This window comes from Cylas formicarius, unplaced genomic scaffold, assembly GCF_029955315.1.
Source record: "Cylas formicarius isolate icCylForm1 unplaced genomic scaffold, icCylForm1.1 PGA_scaffold_10__41_contigs__length_53128322, whole genome shotgun sequence".
NCBI lineage: Eukaryota > Metazoa > Arthropoda > Insecta > Coleoptera > Brentidae > Cylas > Cylas formicarius.
In genome coordinates this window covers 919686-939014 of record NW_026844214.1, presented here as the reverse complement: position 1 = coordinate 939014, position 19329 = coordinate 919686, and the positions used below count along the sequence as shown (strand labels likewise).

General features: G+C 36.8%; 1 protein-coding gene across 3 annotated transcripts; it reads right to left on the bottom strand.

The window, feature by feature from the left end:
- Positions 1-19196, bottom strand: LOC132696041 (activin receptor type-2A). 3 transcript variants are annotated; one of them, XR_009617986.1, is made up of 8 exons: positions 18889-19196; positions 18585-18843; positions 17403-17780; positions 16676-17134; positions 15158-15477; positions 11578-12279; positions 5105-7839; positions 1-4840 (listed from the first exon to the last, which is right to left on the bottom strand). XR_009617986.1 is itself a non-coding variant. In XM_060660582.1 (7 exons), the coding sequence occupies exons 1-7, from the start codon at positions 18889-18891 to the stop codon at positions 7549-7551; spliced, it is 2412 nt and encodes an 803-aa protein (XP_060516565.1). In that variant the 5' UTR covers positions 18892-19196; the 3' UTR covers positions 1-7548. The 3 variants fall into 3 exon arrangements, 2 of the variants coding, with proteins under 2 accessions (XP_060516565.1, XP_060516578.1); XM_060660582.1 differs by having other exon boundaries at positions 1-7839; XM_060660595.1 differs by having other exon boundaries at positions 1-7839; positions 18585-18828.
- Positions 19197-19329: the final 133 nt, after the last annotated feature.

Here is a 19329-nt window from a genome sequence, read left to right as displayed (position 1 = left end):
TAGTTTTAAGAAATATATTGTTCAATCTTCAACTTAAAGATTTGAAATCTTATTGTACGATCGAAATTAATGGTTTCATACGCCTTACAAACTATACAAAATTGCTTAAAGCTTAAATACAACAGGAATGCGCGTAAACTCAATCACACAGCCAGAAAAATCAATAAAAATAATTACCGCTGCTAATAGTTGCTTTTCGTGAGAAAGATTTATACGGGTTAAAATGGTTTTCTGGTTTAGGGTGGCAACACTGACGCGTCAAATTAATGGACAGATGTCAGTTTCGACATCGAGTTTATACAGTGGTGATTCTGTCGTGAGCATTGCACATGGCGGTTAACCGCTACAGACAGAATCCCTTGCAACCGTCCCCAAAAATTATGGAATCGGATTTAGAGTCTAGTGAGTGTTTTAAAGGTATAGTCATTGTCGGCCCCGCTGCGATTTCCTGTTAACGCCAGTATGAAGGTCGGATGGTCCGCGGGGGAAGCCGTTTTTTTTTTGTTATAGGTCAAAGCCCTATATTGGAAGTTGAGAATAAATATTCGAAATAACTTTTTAACTGTTGGTCTGTGACCGAAAAAAAATTTATCGAAGGACTGTTCGTAAATAGCGAAGAGTTATACAGTGGTCCAACTGTCCAATTTTACGTAACAAGGCTATTGGTAGTTTTGGTTAGTACACAATGTACAATGTAAAATTCTAACAATTAATTATAAATATTTTTAGTTTAGCTAGTTTTTAATAGTATTTTCATGTTTCTCGCGACAAAAAGCAACTGTTAACCGATACACTTAAAATCCAATACTATGTACAATCATATATGCTAAAATAATTGAATGTATTTTAGTTTGTGCTGTTCGTAATTTCACTATTATTCCTACCGCAGCTATCTCCGAAATAAGTGTTTACTAATCAAAATAATATACGAGGTGCGTTCAAAAAGTAAGGCGACTCTTGTAATTATGCGGGCTTCATAGATTTCTTGTGATATATGTTCACAGTTTCAGCCAGTTTGCAGGTTTAATTTTTTGTGTGTTTTGTGTGCTCGACGATTCTCTGCTGTCAAAAAAAAAATGGTACGAAGTATTTGCATAAAATTTTGTGTAAAAAGATGGAATAGAGTGTTGTAAAACGCTTGAAATGTTGACAACGGCATATGGTGAGTCTACTTTGAGCAAAAATAAAAATAAATGTTTGATGGCCGACCATCATTCTGTTGGCTTCTTCAGAGCGTCAGCAAGTTCGACTCGGCAAAAACCAGAAGTTTTGTAAAAAGGTCATAAACTGGTGACGAATCATAGGTATATGGTTATGAGGTCGAAACCAAAACCCAGTCAGTCCTATGGAAGAAACCAGGATCGCCAAGACCGAAAAGAGCACGTTTTGCTTTATTACTGTGGCGTAATACATCGAGAAGTTCTTACCACAAGGTCGTACGGTCAATAAAGAGTATTGAGTAAAGGAATAAAGCAGTTGAGGTTATAAGCCTTTTGCGAGAAGCAATACGAAAAAATTTATCGTTGCATGTCTCTAACTATGAACCATGAAACCATGAAAGAAAAGAGCTTTGAGGAGATAAAGAAAATATAGCTAGAAGAAATCAAGGCTATTCCAGAAAGTGTTAAAACTTAAAAGTCACCTTACTTTTTGAACACACCTCGTTGGTTAAGGCGAAATTACACGAATAAAGTTTTTTCAAATTTTGAGATTTAAAGTGAAGCTTTTCAAAACTTGTTGAAATGAAATTTGACAAGACTGGTTTCTGTAACAACTAAGGGGCAACCAGATTTAAAAAGAAAAAGAAAAAAACTGTTCTTTTCCCAATTAGTTCCATAAATAAATATCGCGTTAAAACAAAATAATTCGTCACTACCAAGGCTATTGAGTGATTTGTCGACTAGCAATGTGATTGTGCCAGTCTTCTCCCTATAACGGGCCGGCGTCATAAACAGCACTCCAAGCTCCGCCCCCATTTCGCATATATACTGACGTACGCGACAGGGCGTGACCGTTCTTGTCCTGTTTGTGTATATTCTAATTTTCAATTTAAACATTTCTGTAACCATATTAGTAGCGGAGATAATTAAATTTTTACAAACACAAATCTACACTAAAGAATCATCTTAAAAAAAAATTAACGGTACTAATACTACGCTTAATCTTGCATTTTATGCACAATTACACACGTATTGCACAACAATTTCTACCAGTACAATTGTGACGAGAAATTAATCTTACGCGTAGAGTATTTTATAAAAGATCTATTCGTTTCTACCCTAACTATCAGTTCTGACCAATTGGGATACTGATTGATCATTATCGAAATCTCTGAAGTGGGTAATTACATAGGCATTTAGTATAATCACTCTGACAATTAGTCTCATGAATAGTGTCGGTGGAACCAATAAATATCCGCAAAATCTGAAGACTTTCCGAGAACAAAATCGTTCGATATCGGCCTTGACGCGGAGCTTCTTAAAATTGCCGCGTTCTGACAGCGAATTTCATTGGTGCACAGAGTATTCGCGAATTTTTTCTTCGCTGGTGACGGTAAACAAACATTTGAACCTTTAATCGGCTCATTCTGGATTTGATGATACGAAGAGAGCCCGATAAGAACTTGCATTTTAAGTAAAGCAGTCGGACGCCAACTTTAAACGCTTGGATATTGCCAAAGGGTAAACCCATATTATCGGAGTTTCCTGTTTTAATCTTTAAAACTACGTTCGAATTGAATAGTTGAAATTTTGTTTTTCTACTCCCGTCTGTAAAATACCTAATTACCCACCGGTCTAGCGTGCGGGAAGCGTCACTTTAATGCGTCAGTTTCGTTTCCCACGGATCCGAGCCACTTCGGACATTTCCGGGATTTTACCGCTCGGTTTAAATGTTGACGTTTGTCAATTCTGATGTCAGTGAATGTATTGGTGTTGTTTCGCAAAAATGTACCCAAAATATACAGAAAAATGTTATGCAATATATCAGACACTTTAAATATTACGTGGTACTAAGTTTCCCACAGAAAAAGTATAATATGCGACACGTTTGGTAAACTCTTTATGTTAAATGCCGTTTACCGCACTTATTGCGTAGTATACCATTTTATCTATGATCGTTATAATGACACTGTGCCGTAAAATAAGGTTTGTACGGTCCTGAAAGCAAAGAGAAAGAAGCAACTGACTTCAACTCCCAATAAAGAAAATCTGAGAGAAAAGAAACGTTTTCAAAGCCGGAAAACAAACTATCAAAGAAGCCCTAAAACAATCTGAAATTTACACCGAGCCTCCAGCCGAAGATTGGGTTAAATGCGATGGCGATATTGCTTGGATTCTGGTGGCCTTTACTTGATGAAAATTCATTTAACACGATTAAACTAGAACAAAAAATGTTTAGATCTACGCAGTTATTTAATTTAATTTAATTATTTAAAAATAACTATGAAAATCTGACAAATTTTCGTTTTAATTTAATGCCGAAATTGGGATAAATTTCTATTTTTACATTTTTTTTTATGTTTTGCTATTCGTTTGTGATTAGTTAATGAAAAATCAACTAAATATTCTCCCTTTCTATGCCCCACCTTACCCCACTTCTCACTATTACTAAATATAAAAAAAAGAGAGAGAAAAAATAATCAATCAATCCTTATGAACCCTTAAAATATTGTCATAACTATAATCTAATTGGGTTGATCTTTCATCTGCTTATGTTATGCGAAGACTCACGACCTGATAAGAAAATTGCCGAAACATGAACTCCTAATACTAATGCGATACTTTAACGCTGAAGTAGGCAGAGGAAGACCGGGCGGACACATTGGGCCTTACGGACTTGGAGCAGCCGAACACAACCTAGTTATACTAAACACATTCTATAAACTACCACCGAGACGAATATATACGTGAAAATCGTCCAGAGATAACGGAAAGGACGTCATCATAAGAAATCAGATCGATCACATCCTGCTAAATCACAGACATTAAAGAAACATTCATTCCACTATAGAAGAGGAGACTCCCCAACCTCCCAAGCAGAAGCTGGGCCGCCATTAAGTCCTTGAAACAAGGAAAAGCTCCAGGGCCAGACGGAATACAATCAAAATTTTTCAAACTTCTTGATGACAAATCTGTATAACTACTAACGAACATTTTTAACGATATCTATGACACAGGAAACATTCCAAGAGAATGGCTTATCACTGAATTCGTGTGGGAACTATTTCTTAAGATAATTCACCGAAGAATATACAGGATATGCGAAGAAAAGGTGCAGTTTGGCTTTAAAAAAGGAGTTGGTACAAGAGATGCTTTGTTTAATCTGCAAGTGCTGTTCGAGCGATGCCGTATTGTGAACTGTGACGTTTGATAAGGTACAACACGAGCGGATGATGCAAGTATATTAGAATCATAGGAAACTTGAACCAAACAGCCCTCATAAAGTCTGATACAGATAAGCAAGTCAATGCCACTGCTATACAACGTGGCGTTAGATAGGGATGTACTCTTTCTCCTTTGATCTTCCACTTGTTCTCGGAGGAAATATTCATTACAGCCTTGGAAAATATCGACAATTGAATTCTACTGAACGGAGAACGTATTAACAACAGCCAGCTTGAATGGCTTGCAAGAGTTAATGAAGAGGATAAACGACGCCAGTGACAAATACGGCCTAAGCATGAATATTAGTAAAACCAAGTTCAACTGTTCATTAGAGAGAGATCAGTCGAACGGGTTCCTAAGTTCACTAATCTCAGAACGACAATTAATGAACAATGGGATCACTCTCAAGAAATTAAGTGAGATCAAGTGCAGTGACATTTTGATAAAGGCCAAGCCTTTATCAAAATGTCAAAGCTTTTTAAAAAGCCACAATCTAGACCTGACCATTAAAATCAGACTCTTAAGATGCTACGCTCATGGGTGGACCGGGTATTAAATGAGTCAGTGCTGGAGAGAATGAACAAGGAAAAGGAAGTTATGGGCACTATAAAAAAGAGGCCATATAATGCGAAACGGCAGCAAATACCATCTTCTGAACGAAATACTCCAAGAAAAAGTTTACGGTACACTCTGAAAGTAAAATTTCGTAAAACGTCAACCATCACTTAAAAGAGTTTGAGATAGCGCAATAAGGCTTGCAATTAATAATAAACGTCCACGTTGTTATGGTGTTACGACTTTTACTTTCGTCTTCAAAATCAAAGTCGGGAAATACTTTGCGTTCGTGATTAACGACGCTGGTAAAGCACAGATAAATAAAAATCGTGCTCCTGTGCTGCCAACGCGATTGGAATGTGAACTAAATTTTCCCGCCATAATATGTAGTAGTCATTCTGTATATAGAAACGTGAAAACTTAGCCCATACTAATGAAAACGCATTTTGTTAATAACTTTGCAATCACATGATAAAGTAACTAGAATTTTCAATAGTTATATGAGTTAACCAGTGTATTATATGAAATGAAAGTGACGCTTTAAAATAGAAAATAATTAATATTAACATTTATTGTCATTTTCGCAGTCTGCCGAAATTCAGAAACCACTAACGCCAATATGGCACGCATGACAGTTTTAACCTTTGGTAAGGTAAGAGAGGGGACGATACCAAGAAGATTATCGACTGCTTGGTAGAAAACAGTTCATTTGTTCCGGTTTAGTTTTTCTACGATAGTTTACGTCTTTTATGACTAATATAAATGAACTGGGTTACGTTTTACAGATAATTAATTAATAACTCACTTTTGTGTTCCACAGTCAAACGTTTAAAATATTCGCAATATTAGTGAATTTGGGTCCATATCTTTTAAATATTTTTGTACAAGGTGGGCACTTTATTAGGGGCCAGTATCATTTGATTTTAGAAAAAAAAGTTTATACAAAAGTTTTAATGGTTTAAATAAACTTTTAAAATTATTTATTTTTTATATATACAGGGTTGTCTGATAAGTGCTGGACCGATTTAGTTTTAAAATTTTAAACGGAACACCCAGTATAGTTTTATATTTTTAGAATCCTTGCCAAAAATAAAAGTAACTTTTCTAGAAATTACTTATTCAAATTTTGTGTAGTTCAGGCAGACATTGAGATATGTTTTTTTATGCAAAATTATGTTCTTAGTTCTACGGCTGGCAGTAATGACTACTTGATCAAATTTTAAACACATTTTCAGAAGACTTCTTTCTAACGATCTGCGATGACTAGGTATTTTAAATTTATACAGGGTGTCTTAAATTAAAGGACATTTTTTAAACCTAATGTAGATTTTGCTATTTCGTTGTACCTTAGTTTTTATTTCAATTATTACAGTTACTGTTGTTTGTTGCTTTTACTTGTTACTGTCACTTGTTATAAATTTTTAAACTTCTATCATAATTATACATATTATTTACAGAATACAAATTTACAAAATTACAAATCTCTGTATTACTTTACCTACAAAAAAGGCCCACCGGCCATTGCAAACATCCCTGAAATTAATTAAAAAATAAGAATGACATGCTTTTTTAAAATTCTTTAAAATAATTAGGTGTCAATATTTCTAAAACCATTAGATTTAGGTATGGGACACCATGGACACCCTGTATAATTTTAAAATACCTAGTTATCGTAGATCGTTAGAAGGACGTATTTAAGTGTTTAAAATTTGATCAAATAGTCATTACTGACAGCCGTGGAAGACAATATCTACTAAACAACATAATATTGCATCAAAAAATATATAATCTCAATTTCTGCCTAACCTACACAAAGTTACCTTTATTTTTGGCAAGGATTCCGAAAAAATTAAAATATATAGCGTCTTCCATTTAAAATTTTAAAACTTATGTCGGTCCGGCACTTACGGGACACACTGTATATATAACAAATAAATAATTTTAAAAATTAATTTAAAGCATAAAACTATTTGTACAACTTACTTAAATAATGTAAAATGTGAATCTCCACAGTAAGAAGTAAGTTCACAAAATTAGTTTTGTTTAAAGGGCGACAAATAAATGTTCTTCCCTTTTTAGCACTTAATAAGTTTAATTGTTTGGTATTTAACTTTGAATATCGATTCGATCCAATAAAACCTACTTTCACTGTTTAAAAGTGTAATAATATTGACACTTTTTTTTAAAGTAAAACGAAAATAATGGGTTTTCCTATTTTCAAATTTTAAAAAATATTTCAAATTTATGGTTCATTATTTCAATTTTTTTGAATTTCAAACTTCCGTGTATTTTTAAATATACCATTTAAAAAATTAGTGCCGTAAAAAAATAGGTCACAAAAAAGTAAAAAAAAATTGTTGAATATTTTTGAACAGAACTGCGGACGAACTGTATGTCTACTTTAGTTAAGTACATATTTACACACGATAGACCCCTCTCTACCCCTGTCGAAGGTTTCGACCTTCATTTGTTGCGACGCCAACGACAAACGATTTTGTTTCGTTATCTATGGGGTCGCGTTTTGGTTAGTTTTGGAAAAAGGGTCATTTATTGTTTCCACTTGTCGCCTTAACCTAAAAAAAAAACACGCGCCTTGTTAAAAAAACAATCAAAAACTGCTCACGCTATCCTTGTCTCGCTGCTCGTTCGAACGGGGTTCCAAGTCCGGGGCGCTGCCCCACTGGCATTTCCCCATCAGGCTGTCGTCGTACAGCGAGAACCTGGCGGAATTCGCGGCCGCTTTGCCCCGCGTCCTGCGCACCGACGGCGGCACGTCGCCGGGCGTCTTGACACGTCGCGACGGATCCTTCAATCTCGACAGGTCGGTCGCGGACGAAAACACCTCCCGAAACTGCTCCAATGAACTCTGTCTCGACAAACTGTCTTTCCTCTTCAACATCTGCGGACATAATTCGAGAAATCTCACGTACCCTCATCGCCAGGAAGTATAATACGACCAAAAATATAGTGCATTTATTGCTTTGACGTTTTAAGTACTTTACAGTACCTTAACCGCATATGTTTATTCTGCAAGGCCTAGCCTGAGATGGACTGTAACGAATATTTATAGAATCTTAAAATTTTTATTTGAAACGTAAATGGATCGTTTTAAATTCGATTAAATGTTGATGCTGCGGGTTATTTTCGATTAAGTAGAAGCGTTTATTTCAACATCAGGTGATGTGTATCGTTCTTAAGAGTTTAATCTATATTGCAAAATGTTCGTATATGTTATGTGGGTATTTGCCTGAAATCCTTCCAGTAAGCACTTATTTATGGACCTGATTCTGGACACTTGAAAAATAACAATACGCATATGTGTTCTGTAATATTTAATTATTTTATATACATATTTAACATGTACTTAGGAACATTTCATATAAATATTAAAGAACTACATTTAATGTTTCAAATATTCGGTCATTTTCTTTTGAATTTTTTTAGTATCATACTTTGGCTTGTATTTTCACCATTTATTTTTCGTATTTTTCACCATATATAGGGCTTGTTGAATGTTTGGTGGTGGTACCAGATCAACTTCTTCATCTTCTTCCTCTTGGTGCTCTTCCTCAGCCTTTTTTGCTTGTTGCAATATGGCTTCAAGTCTGCTGTTGTAGGAAAATCCTGAACTATCACCATAAAATCTTGCAACTTCTCACTTGTAAACGTAATTGTTGTTTGAAACTGCTTTATCCACTTGCTAAGCGGCTTCTTCCAAGTCCTGTTCGCATTCTGTCTCGGTAATAAGTCCTGCACGACGATAAGAGTGTTGAATTGTTTCTGCTGTCACCTCTTTCCAAGTTTTATTAAAGTTGACCGCATCTAGTATATTAATGGAAAATTTGTCTTCGGACTCGATCATTTCCATTAAAATGTTTTTCCTGTATCGATTCTTAAGATTTTTTATTACGCTCTGGTCCATCGGCTGTAATACACTTGTTTTGACTGGAAGAAATGCCAATTCAATATTGCGTAGATTTGGAATATGGAGATTTGCAGGCCAGTTATCTCAGAGACGTAATATTTTTCTCTCCTTTAATTCTGTATCTCCTCTTAAAAAATTTGCGATGTCAAACATCGTGGGTTAGTTGGTGTTCCAATCACGACTAGCTTTCTTTTTCCTCTCCCACTCATATTGGCAGCTACTAACACTGTTATACGTTCTTTAGAAGGTTTTCCACCCATACACTTTTCGCTTCGAAATTTAAGAGTTTTATCTGGCGTCATTTTGTAAAAAATACCAGGTTCGTCGGCATTAAAAATGTCGTCAGCAGGGTACTTTTCTGTGAGTTTTGGCCACGTCTTCTCCAGCCAATCGTCAGTGACGTTTCTGTCGACACGGTCTTCGCCAGAGTTTAACGTTATATAGAGTTTTGCTATAGGGAGTTTCCACCGTAGTTCTTCAATGTGTGAACAACAACAGTGTCATAAGAATACAGATAAATATTTATTAGAATCTTAAAATTGAACATTTCTTTAACTCTTTAAAATGTGGAGACCGTGGAATGAAGCAAATGTTCCCCTATTAGAAGAAGATATGGTAAGAAAAATTGTTACAAATGGGATGGTCAAGAGGAAAGTGGGAGAAGATGGAGGTGCCCGAATCGGTCCGGGAAAAGTGCTTCGATGATTGTTTTTATCGAATGCAAAAGTGTATTGATCGTCAGGGTGAATATTTCGAGAAACAGCAAAGTCATATTTGTCGGTAGCTTCTAGTTTTTTATTACAAATCTCGAAATATAAAAGGTATGGTCTGTTCATAGATATAAGAAAGTGACCAATTGCTTTTTAATGGGATGATCCAACGGTGGTCATTAACATACAATGTAACAAGATTATTACCTAAATTCAGGTCAAATTGTGGTCCGTAATAGAAAATAATTTTATACCTACCTGTGTTAAATATTCTTTGGTTTGGTATACTACTTAGTTTAAGTTTATTAGTAATCATTCTTATTTTGTGTGTAATACAGCGTCTGTTGAATCGTGTGCGAATTATGCAAAATAGGTGCGAGTCTAATGTATCTCAGGAGATGCTCCCGCCCATATGTAGAAAACACTATTCTATTGAGACTAAGGAAGTTATAAACAATGTTTTTTTGACTATCATTGAACGTGGTGCCAGCAAGCAACCACATTTAGAAGAAACGGCCACATTGACGAAAATTCCAACATCATCTGTATGGAAAATTGTTCAGCGAGGAAAAAAAAGAAGCGATGTGAAAGTGATCACCATATAATACGGCGTAAAATTTATTAGTTATACGAGGAACAAGCGTGCCTACATTAGATATCTTAATGAAAAAGATTAAATCGGTGTTAAATGTGGCAGAACTACCTTATAAAAGTGTATTCAACACATGGGTTTTAGATTAAAAAAAAATCACAAAAAGCAAGTTAGAAAAAATTAGGATTTACAGAGAACAACAAAAGCCAATTATTTACTTCGATGAAACCTGGAAAAGGGTTGTGTTGACTCAACTGATAAGTGTAAAACAAACGCGCCATCAAAAAGAGGTAAGAGAATAACTATTTTGCATGCTGGCTCTAAAGATATTTGGATTCCAAATGGACTTTCTCTGTCTGCGAAAAATATTAAAGATTCTTCTCTGGATTACCATGAAGACACCACCGCTGATTTATTTGAAAGTTGGTTTAAAAACAAACTAGTTCCAAACGTTCCTCCTAATAAAACCCCAAATAATTAAATTATAAACCAAGTACGGACCTGTTCGGCCATATTTCATTCTTACAGCTTGCCCGGGTCTTTCCTTAATTCGTCTCCCATATTTACTTATTTTACTTTAACTTCGCTTTTTCTGTAAAAGATTTCCAAACATTCCTCCTAATAGCGTCATTGTAATGGACAATGCAAGTTATCACGGTAGACAGTTGACTAAAACCCCTTTCTCATGTGACACAAAAGCAACAATCCAAAACTACATGTATAATAACCACTTTTATTTTCACGAAGATTATACCAAAAAGCAATTAATTGAGGTTCTACAAAGCTTGAAGGAACACGTCTGTGATAATTATGCAAAAAATCTAGGGCATACAGTTTTAATAAGGCTTCCACCTTACCATTGTATATTTAATCCCATTGAACATGTTTGGCACCAACTGAAATCTGCCATTCGTCGTAACAATGTTTATCCCCGTGTTAACTCCAATGTCCTCAAACTTATAGAAACCGAAGTTTTAAACATCCCTCCACAAAGTTGGGCAAATTCTGTTAAATATATAGAAAAAGCAGAAAATCGTATATTCGTATTGCAAATAATATAGAGCAAATAATAATTAGAACGGGCGATGATAGTGATACTGATATATTATGTGAATAATTTTAAGTAATTTAAGTAGGTAATAAAAATAATTTGTAATTTTATTTTAGATTTAAACATAAATACATACATAAATAAATAAATATTGTTTTGTATCTTTCCTGACAAAAAAAAAGTACGGACCTGTCCGGCCATATTTCATTCTTACAGCTTGTCCGGGTCTTTCCTTAATTCGTATCGGTTAGTCACTTTCTTATATCTACGAACAGACTTTAATAACATCGGAGGGTTCGTCGGAAGTCAACACGATAAAGATTGAGACTGTACGAGTAAGTAGTTGTGGCCGTTTTTACCGTATAACCGGAGCACTGCGCGCCGCTATTATCTGGCGATTTCGCCAGGCTCAGCGTCGACGGGCGCCGTCTCGAACCTTCGTCGGCCAGCAGGGCGGTGGTGACGCCGTTCCCGTTCATCGATTTCGTCCTGAGCTTGACCTGGGTGTCCTTTCGCGCCGTCGAACTGCCCGAGAACTTTCTCGGGTTCCAAAAGTTCTTCAAGCCGCCCCATTTGAATTTCCGCTTGCGCGACGCCGTCTGCGCAGCTTGGCCCGCGTCGTTCTGCCTTTTCGGGATCAGCACCGCGTTCTGCAGGTAAGGAATCGGTGCGGCGCGGCTGTTGATTTGGAAATTGAACACCTCGTTGGTGACGAGGCTACGGGACTCCGAACTGTTCACGTGTTTCGACGATTTGTCTACCAGCAAATCGTCGCAGGAATCGGACAGCAGGTTCCGCTCGAGGCACGGGTTCCTGCCGTGGTGGGGACGGCGCAGCGCCGCCAACTGGTTCGAATTTTTGCGGTTGTCGTCGCTGGGCGAGAGCAGCGTCTCGACGGTGGCGGCCGAAACTTCGATCGGATGCTCGCGCAGATGGTTGTTGTTTATTAAAGGCGTCGGACTGGCGGGAGGGTGCACGGGGTGAAGGACGCGCCCCCGCAAGTTGGGCAACTCGAGGAAACGTTCGACGACGCACAACGACGTCAGACGGGCCTCCGCGTCCTACGGGCGTAAAAACGCGGCGATTATTTTGCGGTCGGCCGTATTGGCCCGAACGAAAACCGTTTAGTGGTATTCTTTGAGATCCAACGCGTACGGAATTACACTAGAAATGCCTAAATACAACTTTTTCAGCTTTGTATTTACTGCGCAGTGGAAGATAGCAGAGGTTATACCGTTACCAAGCCTAACACCGTCGCAGAGCTTAGTCTGTTGCCGGTGTTTCCTAAAGTAATTAAAAAACTGATTTATAGGCAGATCTGTCATTATTTCGCTAAATTACAGTCAGGATTTCGCAAAGGGTGCGGTACGGCTATGGCTTTGCTCAGAGTTTTGGACTTTTACAAGCTTTAAAATACTACGGGTTTAAATTTAAGACGATTTAATTGATTCGTAATTATCTGGATCACAGATATCAGCTAGCTTCGATTGACAAGATTAGAAGCTGACAGACCCTCAAGGTTCATTTTTTTTTTCATAATTTATACAGCAGGTTGCTTTGGTGAGTTCAATAGTCACAGGTATGCTGAAGACACGCAAAGACATATTTCTCTTTCCCAGTCTGATGCAGTGGAAGCGGCAGGGAGACTAAATAAATGCTTGGAATCGGTCTTTAAATACTCAAATGATCGGAATAAGTCTGCCTTAATGTATTTTAGACCCTCTAACTATTGGGTTGCCCAAAACTTGGATCTATTTACGCTGTGGACGAATGTAAAAGTTTGGGTATCATCTTTGATAATGAAATCAGATTCCGTACACGTTTCCAAAATTCATCAAAAAGCTTATAGTAATAAAAATACCTAAAATTAAGAAGTACATGACTAAAAGCTGCTTCTCGTACACATCTATTAGATTATTAAATAAACATCCTCAGATTAGCCGATTAGCAGATTAGAATGTTTCTCATTGCGCTTTTAAATTTCATTTAAAAAATATCTCTTACGGGGAACTACCCAGATTGTCAATCAGTTCTCTTTATTTAATATTGTTTTTTTATCGTTTTTTCTTTTTTGATTTATTGCTTGATTCATATCTTTGTATATAAAATCAAAAAATAAGTCTAGTGTGATTGTTTTATTATTAAGGCTGTCGTAGATATGTTCCAGAGCATAGTCCAGAGCTGTACTTGTGAAGCGGTTGCTCTGAATCCGTTCTGAGCACTAGAAATCAAAGAATATTTTTCAAGGAATTTCTGCAGTCTGTCATTATAACAGGACTCAAAGATTTTTGCCACTTCACATTGAAGAGCTACCGGGCGGTAGTTCACTATTTTGGTTTTATTGCCTTTATTTTTAAAAATAGGTACGATTTTTGAATTTCTTTAAGGCCTGGGGAAAGCTTCAATTGACTAAATATGTTAGAATAGGAGCTATAAAGTCTTTAATAGAAATTAATAAAGTGCCCGGTATTTCATCGATTCCAGACGATTTCTTACGGCATACTTTTCCGATTACTTGTTACTTTCGAAAATCGATTTTTTTTCGAAAGTATTTCGCCGATGGTACAGAAATGATCACCATCGAAAAAAAAAATTTTGCCTGTTTGTCCATTCTCCGTTCTCGTCTTTTGGTTTTTCCTGAATAACTTTCGAACCGTTGGAGCTGCAAAATTGAAATTTACCTCCTTTTTAACCCTCCACGAGGCACATAAGCTTATAAGAAATGACCCTGATTCGATTCCGGTATCCATCTTTTTTTCGCGATTTTCGACTGTTTTTTTGGACCTTGCTATGAAACACGATAAGTTTTCGAAATTTGACGCAATCGACTTCATATTTGATACATCTATGCAGCTTTGCCCCGTGACGGAACCTATTGAAAAAAAAGGGGGGGGGGGGGGGTCGGGAACTATTTTAAAAAACTTAAAAATCACGTGTGCAAGGGTCTACAAAAAAGACCAAAAAAATTCTTCAACCAGAAGACGCAGAAGATACGGCTCCATAAACCTTTATTCTTGACAATTTTTCAAAAATATACAGGGTGTGCCGCAAATTAAAAAAAAACTGAAAAATGGGTCCCCCTATTATTGAAAATTGGTAATAACTGAAAGACTATGGTAATTTTAGCTTCCAGAAAAATATGTTTTCCTCCATAACCGTTCACCAGATCGGCAAAATTCTTTAGCCAGCAGACGCGGAAGATCCAGCACAATAAGCTTGATTTTAGGCATTTTTTCGATTATATACAGGGTTTTCAAATTATAGGCAAAAATCTAAACGGCCTAGAAAATTGTTCATTTAGAAAGTAAATTATTAGCCGCAAATAAAAAATCGTAAAAAATATAACTAATAGGTTCAAACAGTGTCATAGACCGCATCAAGAGCTACGGTTTTTGAATTTGTGAAGTTCTTTCCTTTTATACCCCTTTTATATAACTTGCCCCGCCCAGCGACGATTTTTCGAAAGCAATCTTGCGTTATCTCTACTGTCGTAGTAGGGTAGAGAAACATAGAGCTCGAGTGTATTTGGATATCGGGCGTTAGATTTCGAGGCTGCTTGCTATTGTTAGCAAAATCAGCAAAATATTGAAGTGTTTCGCGACCAACCGTTATGTTAGTTATAGTAGAGGATTTACTTTCCCTACTTATGTTATCAGATTTCATTAACCTTAAATTGTGGCGAGTTCTCTTTGCGTGTTTAAATTTTTTGTCGTAATAGGATTTAAGTTCGTTGTATTTTTTATTATATACATCATTTTTTATGTTTAGGTTTGGCTCCTTGATTAATTAAAATGCAACTGAACCTTTTATGCTGAGTCACTGTAAATATTATCGGATGCAATTTAAAAACATTGTAATGTAAACAAATCGCAATTATTCTCTATCGAGGAAAATTCTTTCTCCATGGAAACCCTTTGCCATCTCGACTATTGCACGCACCTGATCCCAACAGTCTTCGGCGGTTTCGCACAACAACCTAGCGGCGGCGGTATCTTTCCAGGAGACGGGCCAAAGGGGTCGCACTTTCCGTCTGCTGACGAGCGTCTGCATTTGCTCCAAGGTGGGATTCTCCCCCGTTTCCTTGAAGAACGGGGGGCAATAGGGGGACGGTTCCGCGTTTTGGGTGTCCACGCATCGCGTACCCAATTCCCACAGGACCAGACCCAACGCGTAGACGTCGATCTGTTTCAGGGCGCTGCCGCAATCGCACAAGTTTACCGCCCCTTCCAATACCTCCGGCGCCATGTAGCGGAGCGTGCCTGAACGAAAATTTAACATAGCAAAAAATGTTCCGCTGGATTTTTATATCTTGCCAATTGGGCCTTATCAAATGAACCCCCTGTACGCGATAAGTTAATCCTCATACTATGTGATCAAAATAAAAAAGTTCCGCTAAATCCAAAAACGAGTATATCTGGCAACACCGGATGGTCAAAAATATTTTACGTAGAAAGCAAAGAGTATAAGATAGAAGGGAAGATCGCGTATACTGTCCATTATTTGTGTCCAAGTACTAAAGTACTGTCATGGCGGTTTAAAGTAATGGGTCACACTAAAAATACTACAGTAGCTTGTAACGGATAACACCACTTATTTATTACCTAAAGTTTCGGAATTTAAATTCAGGTAAAATTGTGGTCCGTAATAGAAAATCACTTTATACCTAATATTCTTTGGTTTAGTGTACTACTTAGTTTAAGTTTATTAGTAATCATTCTTATTTCGTATGTAATACAGAGTGTGTTGAATCGTGTGCGAATTATGCAAAATATGTGCGAGTCTAGTGTATCTCAGGAGATGCTCCCGCCCAAATGTAGAAAACACTATTCTATTGAGACTAAGGAAGGTATAAACAATGTTTATTTGACTCTCATTGAACGTGGTGCCAGCAAGCAAGCATCTTTAGAAGAAACGGCCACATTGACGAAAATTCCAACATCAACTGTATGGAAAATTGTGAATAATCCCATTTCAGCGAGGAAAAAAGAAACGAAATCAAATTGGGTAGGGTATCCTGATAACATAAATAAGAGCACAACGCTTTTTATTTTTTAAACTAATCATATAAGATATTCGATTCTGTGGGTAATTATAATTATAATACGACCAAAAATATAGTGCATTTATTGACATGTTAAGTATTTTACAGTACCTTAACTGCGGACCTTCGGAGGACCGTGGTAGAACCAATTCCAATTGATGTTTATTATGCATTAAATAGGTCTTTTATTTGAAACGTAATAATTTTAAATTTGATTAAGCATTGATACTGCGGGGGTATTTTCGAATAAGTAGAAGCTTTCATTTTAGTGTATTTAGAATGAGAGAATTAATAAAAATGCAACTTGCAATCATGACAATATGGCCGAAAAGTTCAGCCAAAACTCCGCGCCCCTAGGGGTAGTAGTTTCAAGAAGCTCACTTTTCTTTAAAATAATTAATTTTTTTAAATCTTACCTGCTTCGCTCAAGGCTTTGTTCTCGCTTCTTTTCGGTATAACGGCAAGTCCCAGATCACATATGCAACACGACAAGTCCGCCCTAACTAGTATATTTTTCGTGTTCAAGTCCCTGTGGGCGATACAAGGTTTGCCCAGATCGCTATGCAAATGGGCCAAGCCCTTGGCTATGTCTAACCCCATTTTTGACAAAACCAATAGATCCGGAGTATTATTTTTCAGATATTCCTGCAAACTCTCCCGCTCTAAACCGAGCAGCAGTAGATAATCTGGATGGCCGGGTATTCGAACGTATTCGCCGCCACCGAAACATTTGACGATCGACGGATGCTCGCCCGCCATTTTGTATATTTCGTGTTCGTTGTAGAAATATGTTCGATTATGGGCCGGGAATATTTTCACCGCGACCTCTTCCTGCTCTATTTGGCCGTGCCACACACATCCGTACTTGCCCTGCCCTAGGAAAACGTTAAATGTCAAGTAGCTATGTCGTTGATTACTGCCTGTTATTATTTTCCTAGCTTAAAGTGGTCCTTCGAGCCGGATTCCGAAAGGGATGCGCGATATTTTTTGTTTTGTATCAATGTTTTTTCTCTGCCTTTCCGATAATTTCATTAAGATAAGGTCGATTACAACACAAATAGTAATAGAGTGGTTACTATTTTGAAGTACACTTAACTTTATTACTTAATATAAATATAACGGTTAAAGGAAAAAAATTCTTACCAATAACATTGAGAAGCTTCAATTTATCGAGACTGTAATCAGGTGGCGGAGGCAACGGTTGATTGTTTTCAATATCACTCTTTTTCGGTCTCCTTTTCCAAAAGTAATAAGACATGGTACCGGTTATAAGGATCACAATAAAAAAGAACATGCCCAGTGCTGTATAGATAAGGGGGTTCACGTTTTCTTTTTTGGTGCTTTCTGAATCGCTCGAAGGTGGTTCTTCTACGGGAACATAAGTATCTGTGAAATTAATGTTGCACATGTCTTTAGAACAGCAACAAAATTTGGTGTTATTTATGGCCCGCGGAGGTCTGCGGTCGGCAAGGCATTCCGATTTATCACAATCGTTGGGTTGACCAGACTGAACCCAACAGCCTGAAATCCGAAAGAAACGAATACAAAAGTTATAACCGGGTCTCAATTTATTAAACCAACATTCCATGCAGAAGGTGTAAATTACTAAAAAAGGATGTACTTCCTTTGAAGAAACTAAAATAGCAAAATTACTGAAAGATTAATTATAAGCGTTTTTATATTTAATACTTCTAGTGTGTCATTAATATCACTAACTATAATTCAAGATAATGAAATTCTTATTTTCCCATACCTACTTTATTTTAATAGAGTGCCTCTTAATCGATATAAAAAGTCAGAGCGTCACTTGTAAAACTAAGGTACTTTTTAGGCCCCTCATATTCCCTATACGTATTAAACATAGTAATTAATTATTCTTGGTTAAACATGAGTAGATTTGAAACGTTTTTTCCTTTTAAGTGCGTTTCAGCCGCGACAGTTGAGACATGTGACACAAACCATTTAAACATATTCCAGATTAATTTCTCAAGTGGCCATTAAGTACTGGTAGATTTTTACTAAGAATGTTTTGTCAATGTGCGGGGCCATGTGTGAGAGATCACACTTGTCTAATTAAACTTATATTGATTCTTAACTGGATATGATGTATTGCAAAGCAACCAATTAATCAAACACCAGTACCCAAATCATTATGTGGTCGCTACATGCGTTTAATGCTACCCCAGTGAGTGTTAATTTTTTCAATTTAAAATGGCTATTTTTTAAAATTTAATATTCCAAAACTATCACATACCACCATAAATAGCTATCACATCATATTAATTGCTTTATGAATGTTAAAAAAGATTTAAAGAAAATCATTACCTTGTCCCATAACAACCGACCTATTATTACCATCATCTTGCCACAGGGTGTAACAATAGCTATCATTACATTTTATAAACTGTTCTTCAACACCGGCACTATCTAGTGGACTATCATCCTCAATACGTGTCTTAGAGTGGGCACACAAAATGTAGTCTTTCGTGGGCCCCACTGCTGCAGAAAAACCTGCTGTACCCAGAATCAGTAAACTCGCTAGATACATAATCGTAGATACCAATGACGGCTGAAATAAAGTAATCTACGTTATTTCGCTGTATTCTGTTCTTATTATGCTAATTATTACCATTTAATACTTGGCCGTAGATATCAACACAGCATGCATTTTTAATTGTGCGTTTAAAAATAAACTTTAATTATTTTCAAAACGATAAATTTCACTTAAAGGAAATATTTGGAATGCTTTATAAACAATTTTGTACTCTGGGCCAATAGTCGACAGACTTTTCTAAACTGAACCAACTTAATTTAGGCACACACAGAAACTGCGATTTTAGTAATGCAAGTAATATGCACAGACAAGTCAAATAAGTACGTAAAATGAATCTCACACCAACAACAAACAATTCCGCCAGACAGTCGCCAGACCGCCGTCTGCTCCCTCCAGTCCCTCCCAAGACCAAAGCAAAGCACCAATCTTGCACCGGCCTCACATTGTTGCCACAATCATCGAAAATTCATGAGAATAACGAGTTCGTACGATCACAGACCACAAAAATTACTTATA